Source organism: Nicotiana tabacum, chromosome 15 (genome assembly GCF_000715075.1).
Source record: "Nicotiana tabacum cultivar K326 chromosome 15, ASM71507v2, whole genome shotgun sequence".
Lineage (NCBI taxonomy): Eukaryota > Viridiplantae > Streptophyta > Magnoliopsida > Solanales > Solanaceae > Nicotiana > Nicotiana tabacum.
In genome coordinates, this window is record NC_134094.1 from 113890723 (window position 1) to 113898704 (window position 7982).

Here is a 7982-nt window from a genome sequence, read left to right on the forward strand (position 1 = left end):
CCTGCGTGGTAGGGGTCTGTGCTCCCCCGCCTGCCTGAGATATGGCTGGATCTGCTGGAAATAAATCGGCCTAAATCATATTGTCCATGAACCGCAGTATACGACCCATGACATCCTGAAATCTCGGTGCAGATGTGAAATCCACCGGAGCTGGCTCTGCCACAGGCACCTCATCCTGTTCCTCAACAATGGGGTTCTCTGCTGGATCCACTAGCGGCATAATTGGAACAGTCCTGGGACGTCCTTGCCCTCTACCATGGGATGGAGCCCTCCCTCGGCCTCAGCCTCAGCCTCTAGCAACTGGGGGAGTAGCTCTTCCCTAGTCTTGAACCTCATTTGAGCGCGTTCTCACCATCTGAGAGAGAATAAGAGAAGGACATTTAGAACTACATCAATTGCACGATGGAATATGAAGAAAGGTAATCTCCTAACACCCTATAGCCTATCAAAGATAAGTACAGGCGTCTCTGTACTGATCCGCAAGACTCTATTAGGCATGCTCATAACTTGTGATACCTACATGAACCTAGTGCTCTGATACCATGTTGTCACAACCCAATTTCACCTATAGGTCGTGATGACACCCAACACTACCGCTAGGCAAGCCAACTTAATAAATTAAGCATATATTGACAAAATTTAAAACCAAGAAAATAATAAAATCCAAATTCTACCAATGTGTGTGTTAAGATCTAGTGTGACAAGTGTATGAGCATCTAGTAGATTATACAAAACCTCAAATACTGTCTGATATAAAAATAGACAGAATAATAATAAATAAAAAATATAAGGAGAGACACTAGTAGCTGCAGAACGATTCAGAAAGGCAGCTCACCACTATGCCCCTGGATAGCGTGGGTGTAAGACGATAGGTCCCCCACTAGTACTTGCCTCAGGTCCTGCACAAAAAGTGCAGCAAGTGTAGTATGAGTATGTAAACAACGTGTACCCAGTAAGTATCAAGCCTAATCTCGAAGTGGTAGAGACGAGATGGCCGACTTTGACACTCACTATGGGTCAATAATAATAATTAAAATACAACTAGGATATTTAAATCAACATGATTTACAGAATTTTACAATAATATATTTAATCAGCAAAAATAATCAAATTGCTTCAAATGCAAAAATTCTCAATATATTAATTAAATTCCTTCAATTCAACTAATTTCAATTTATCAATTAAATCTCATTTACAGGAATAACAATTAATTCCTTAACAAGCAGGCATATTAATTCATTAAATTCTAAGGATTCTCCAATTTATCAATTAGCTTCGCAAGCTGAAATAAGCTATTAAGGTATCTTGTGATTATTATTATTAAGCACGATTTCTGCCGGGGTCATACGACCCGATCCAGAATATCGTGTACACTACCGAGGGACGTGCAGCGCGATCCATAGATGCATCTATCATACCGGGGCGTTCGGCCCGCTCCACAAGAAAGGAGGACATTTTCTTATGTACCTCCGAAAGGAGAGTATATTTATTATAAGATAAATTCGGGAGGAAGAACAATTTCTTTTAACAATTAATTAATTTAAACAGAAAATCAAGCATATGAGATTTCCATCCTTTAATATCTTTATCTAACAATTCACAATATATTCATATATATCAATTAATATTAATTAAACAAAGAATACAATGTACACAAGTAATTCATGCTTTGAGTCCTAAACTACCCGGACTTTAGCATTAATAGTAGCTACGCACGGACTCTTGTCACCTCGTGCGTACGTAGCCCCCGCAATAGCAACAATTATTCAATTTAATCCCTATGAGGTAATTTTCCCCTCACAAGATTAGACAAGAGACTTACCTCGTCTCAAAGTCTACTTTCCGATTACCACGCCGCGTTGAATTCTTGATTCGATGCCGAAAGATCCGAAACTATCCAAATATTATACACAATAATTAATATATGCTAAATGATTCGAAATTTATCTATTAAATAAATTACCTTATCCAAAATGGTAAAATTCCTAAAATTCACCCCGGGCCCACGTGCTCGGATTCTGAAAATTTTCGGATGAAAACGTTACCCATAATCTCAAGAACTTAATTATATAATTTCTACCCAATCCATAACTATTTTTGTGGATAAAATCTTATTTTTATAAAAATCTAGGTTTTTCACCTAAACCCTTGATTTCTAAGATTTACTAGTTATAATTTACCCATAATCTATGTATTTAACTCAAAGGGTATAGAATTAACTTACCTTTAAATTGCTAGTTGAAACCCCCCCTCCCCCCTCAAAAACTCTGAAATCGCCCAGAAATGGAGAGAAAATGGGCAAAAATGGTGGATTCCCGTTCTTTTAAGCTTTCTGCCAAACAGGCCTTTCGCTCCGGCGGAGGTTGGAACGTACCTGCGGCTCCACATCTGCGGAAAATCCTCGCAGTTGCGAGTGCTACTCAACTGGCCAATTTTCGCATTTGCGCGTATAGCCTCGCACCTGCGCTTTCGCAAGTGCGCCCAATATTCCGCACCTGCGGTGGCAGGCCTCCCATTCCTTTTCCGCTTCTGCGAAGAAATCTCACATTTGCGAGTGTCGCGCCTGCGAGCTTCTGTCACATCTGCGAATGTCGCACCTGCGATTGGCCAAGCGCAGGTTCAATTCTGACAGTAGTTGGGAGTTTCAGTTTTGGCTCCCAACTTCCAACTTGGTCCGAGCCTCGTCCTATTAACACTCAGGGCCCCCGGGACCCCACCCGAACATACTAACAGGTTTGAAATCATAAAACGGACTCGCTCAAACTCTCGAAACGCGTAAAACAACATCAAATCTAAGAATCATACCCTAAACCAAATTGATTCAAATTTAAGAATTTCAAGTTGTTCAATTTACTTCCAATGCGCCGAAATATACTTAAACTACTCTGAATGACACGAAATTTTGCGTGCAAGTCTTAAATCACTATACGAAACTATTTCCATACTCAAAATTCCAAACGGACTTCAATTACTAAAAATCCTACTCCAAACCAAATTTAAAGAATTTTAAACCTTCAAATAGTTGATTTTTACTATTAAGCGTCAAAACGCTCCCGGGTTATCCAAAACCCGATTCGGACATACGCCTATTCCAAAATCAGCATACGAACCTATTGGAACCGTCAAATCCCGATTCCGGGGTCGTTTTCTTAAAATGTTGACCGAAGTCAAACTTGGCCTTTTAAGGCTAACTTAAGGTACCGAGTGTTCCGATTTCAACCCAAATACTTCCAAATCCCGAACCAACCATCCCCGCAAGTCAATAATCATTAAAAGCACATACGGGAAATTTTATTGTAGGGAACGGGGTTCTAAAAGTAAAAATGACCCATTGGGTCATTACAAAATCGCCCCAAAAATTGTGCTTGAAGGTCCAAAAATGGCAAAACTCGGAATCCCCCTCTGGTTTTAACATTCTATCCAGGATTGTCGCATCCACGGTGATTTCTTCGCACTTGTGGTCTTCGCACTCGCGGTGATTTTATCGTGCATGTGGTCTTCGCACCCGCGATGATTTCTTCGCGCCTGCGGTCTTCGCACCCGCAGCTAAAGTTTTCGCACCCGCGGTGCCTGGCCAGCCCATGCATTTTCCGCTTTCGCGACTAATTCCTCGCATCCGCGAGCTCGCACCTGCGGTCCTTTTTTGCGCAGGTGCGATCACACCAGTAGCCCAGCTGCTTCAACTCATCCTCCAAATTCGAATTCAATCCGTTAAGCATCCGAAACTCACCCGAGGCCCTCGGGACACCGTCCGAACATACCAACATGTTTCATAACATAACACGGACCTACTCTAGGCCTCAAATCATATCAAACAACATCAAAACGACGAATCACATCTCAAATTAAAAATCTATGAACTTTGAACTTTCAAATTCTATATTTTGTGCCGAAACATGTCAAATCAATCTGGAATGACTTTAAATTTTGCACACAAGTCACACTTCACAATACGAACCTATTTTATTTTCCAGAATCGGATTCCGACCCCGATATCAAAAAGTCAACCCCGGTCAAACTTCCCCAAAATTTATCTACGGACCTCCAAATAATTTTTCGGACACGCTCCTAAGTCCAAAATCACCGTACGGATCTATTGGAATCATCAAAACTCCATTTCCGGGTCGTTTACACATAAGCTGACATTCAGTCACTATTTTAACTTAAGCTTTAAACCTTGGAACTAAGTATTCCAATTCATTCCAAAACCTCACCGGACCTGAACCAATTACTCCGGTAAGTCACACAATAACTGTAAAGTGTAATTTAAGCAGAAAATGGGGAAGCGGGGTTATAATACTCAAAACGACCGTCCGGGTCGTTACATTCTCCCCCACTTAAACATACGTTCGCCCTCGAACGTGCCAAGAGTTATTTCCAAGCCATCAAATCACTGTTCCATCTTACCACACACGTACCCAGGGGTGAACCCATGTCACCTTATTCCATATGAGCTTGACAACACAATACAACTGAAATCATTGATTTAACTTTAGCCCATAAACCTTGGAATTTAATTTCCAACCTTTAGAATTTCTTTCAAGACACAAATCTTACATTTACACCCTGTATGAGTTTGAGCAAGCTATATCAAGCCATAACCATAACCATAACCACGGACATAATCACCTAACATATTACACAACTCGCATGCTCATAGCACAATTCCTGACCACAGTGACTACTCCAAAACCAACCAAATAGTAGTATTAAACCGATATCGAACCAAACCTCATCCCAAAACCTTCGTACACTGTTGATAATAAACGAAACATGTGAAAGTTCATGACCACTTACCAGATTAACAAGTCACGGAGCTATCTCGCCCCAACTAGAACCATAATCACTTTCTGAGCCGACACTTGAGTCGAGGGTCTACCGAAAACAACCTATTTATCTTTAAAAGGTAGGGGTAAAGTCCGCGTATATATTACCCTCCCAAGACCGTGGAATTGCATTGGGTTTAATGGCGTTGTTGTTGCTGTAGTATTTGAGAGAAAATGTCAGGCTATTAAGTCAGTTCCTTAGTCCTTTTTAGCCAATAGTGAACGTTATGCAAGTATATAGAGGATATTGGGCAAACAAGCCCTTAACTCTTGAACAATGAAAGAGCGACCTTGACTAGGCTAGAGATAATTAAGTAATCTGGGACCTAATTAAAATTAAAAAGATAAATGATACATAATTGAGATTGGTTAAAGGTTGTTTAATAATTCAAATAATGAATAAATAAATTTCAATTCAAATAAAATCTTTAGGATCAATTCAGGAGGAATTAATGGGTAAAAACGAGTATTCCGTATTCTTTTTAACTTTTAGATAATCTATATTATTTGAGCCGAGGGTCTTTCGAAAACAGTCTCTCTATCCAGGAGCGGAGCTAGAGAGCGAGTTACGGGTTCGGCTGAACCCCATAGCTTTGGTTCAAACTCAGTATTTATTTGATGAAATTCATTAAACGTATACAAATTATTAATTTAGAACTCAATAACTTAAAAATGATTAGAATCCCGAACCCATAAGTTTCAAATCCTAGGTCTGCATCTGTCTCTACCTTCCCATGGCAGGGGTAAGATATATGTACACATTACCCTCTCAAAACCTCACTCGAGGAACTTTTAGATAATCTATGCTATTGTCCCAAAAAGAATGATGGAATTTCTTAGGCTGCTTGACTCCATAATTTGATGAATCTACTTTTGATGTTTAATTATTGGTGAAATAAAATCAGCAGTGGATATTTCTGAGGAAGAGTGGCATAACACTTTAAGGACAAATTTGACAGGATCTTGGCTAGTTTCCAAATATGTTGGAAAACACATGCAAGCTGCAAAACGAGGAGGCTCTATTATTAATATTTCATCTATTGCTGGTTTAAATAGAATATCAGTGCGAGGGGGCATTGCCTATTCTTCCTCCAACAAGGCTGCCATGGATAGCATGACCAAGGTTATAATCTAATTTTTGGAATGATGCACTGTCCTTTTGAGTGCTGTAAAAATAGTGCATGTTTTGGTTGCTAGAAAATATAGTAGCTTTTTCAATCAAAAGGGGAAATAACTTCCCTCACTTAATAGCGAAAGTCATTTTCCCTAACATTATCTTTAGTGTTAGCTTTCATATATCACTATTTTACCCAATACATGAACATTATTATTTACTTACTACTCAAAAATTTGTTCAAACACTATCTAATTTGCTATAATATTATTATTATTATCATTCTTTAGTAAATAATTTTTAAGAAAATAGTTTCAGCTCTCCGATCAAACACCTAAATACATTTCCTTAAAAATGAAGTCCGTCATACAAAAACACCCCCCTAATCCTTTATTTTATGAAATGGGAAAGATGAAATCATAGTAACTCTTTATGAATTTTAATTTCTCAATCGCATTTGGTTCCTTTTAAGATTTCTCTCAGCTTTCTCTATTAGCATCCCTCGCTTCTAATTAATTTCTTTTAAAAAAAATATATTTTTCCTAATCAAGTGTTTCTTGCTTTTCTTTTCTTCATACGTTAACATTTTGATATATCTATACGTAAACTAACCTCGAAAAATCTAAATTGTTCTCTATATATTAATGAAAATTTGCAGGTAATTGCATTGGAATTGGGAGAACATAACATAAGAGTGAATGCAATAGCTCCAGGAATTTTCAAATCGGAGATTACTGAGAAATTATTGCAAAAAGATTGGCTAAAAAATGTAGCAACAAGAAGTGTTCCACTGAAAACTTTTGGAACCACAAATCCTGCTTTAACTTCACTTGTGAGATACTTGGTCCATGACTCTTCCAATTACATATCTGGCAACATATTTATTGTTGATTCTGGTTATACTCTTCCTGGTATCCCTATCTTTTCTTCTCTATAAGTTATACTCAGAGGTGGAGCCAGAATTTGATGTTTATGGGTTCTTAATTCGTAACCAAACTCAGCACGTCTCACTTATTGGGTTTGTAGTTAAATATTTATATATTTTTAATGAATTTTCTAATATAAATAAGAGTGTTACCCCACTAAGAGGTTGACAAGAGTGGGTTGCTCTAGTGGCGAGTACCCTCCACTTCCAACCAAGAGGTTGTGAGTTTAAGTCACCCCAAGAGCAAGACAGGGAGTTCTTGGAGGGAAGGAGCCGAGGGTCTATCGAAGCAATCTCTCTACCCCAAGGTAGGGGTAAGGTTTGCGTACACAGTACTACTCTCCCCAGACCCCACTAGTGGGATTATACTGGATTGTTATTGTTGTTGTTGTTGTAAATAAGAGTGCTACTGAGTTTGTTTGAACCCGTAAGCAATACTCTACGGCACTACCTTCGCCCCTCGCTATGACACTTGAAAGAAGAACAATATATTATTGATCATCAAGAAACTAATATCTTTGTACGTAGTTATCTATTTCAAAGAAATTATTATGATCTATTTCCTTCCATTTTTTGTCTTTTATTTTCATTCGTTAGGAAATGTGATGCATGTATAACATGAATTTTTTAATACAAATATAGAATGTTAATGAATTTGTTTGAACCCGTAAGCAATACTCTATATATGGAACTACCTCCGCCCCTGTTGCGACACTTGAAGAAGAACAATATATACCGATCATCAAGAAGTACAACATTAATTAATTGCTGCTAAGATAGTTACCTACTCACTCGGGCGCCAACTTTCTACGATCAAATTTAGGACAATAAAACAAGTAGTGCAACCACATGTATCCATCCAATCAACTTTTGCCAATTGAAAGTTGAGTTTGCAAACTCATGTTTTGATAATTCTCAAACATACGCGTAAAAGTCTACTAAACCCCCTAATCTAGCTAGGGTTTAGGTAATAATATCTTCTTTCACACATTCAAACAGTTCAAAAAAAAAAATTATTGTTGTTCCTGTTGATTCAAGGAAGCTTTCTCGGTCATTTCACTGGATTTTGAGTTGGTTTTATTCTGAAATTGAAGTCAAGTATGTTGTTCATGCGCTG

General features: G+C 38.3%; 1 protein-coding gene across 1 annotated transcript; it reads left to right on the forward strand.

The window, feature by feature from the left end:
- Positions 1-5721: 5721 nt before the first annotated feature.
- On the forward strand, positions 5722-6971 carry LOC107787810 (uncharacterized). Its single transcript, XM_016609414.2, has 2 exons — positions 5722-5949; positions 6599-6971. The coding sequence occupies exons 1-2, from the start codon at positions 5821-5823 to the stop codon at positions 6875-6877; spliced, it is 408 nt and encodes a 135-aa protein (XP_016464900.2). The 5' UTR covers positions 5722-5820; the 3' UTR covers positions 6878-6971.
- Positions 6972-7982: the final 1011 nt, after the last annotated feature.

Excerpts from the sequence above, each read along its gene's own strand:
- LOC107787810 (XM_016609414.2), top strand. The coding sequence starts at position 5,821 with ATGCAAGCTGCAAAACGAGGAGGCTCTATTATTAATATTTCATCTATT. Across the intron at positions 5,950-6,598 it reads CCATGGATAGCATGACCAAG|GTAATTGCATTGGAATTGGG; the intron begins GTTATAATCTAA and ends GAAAATTTGCAG.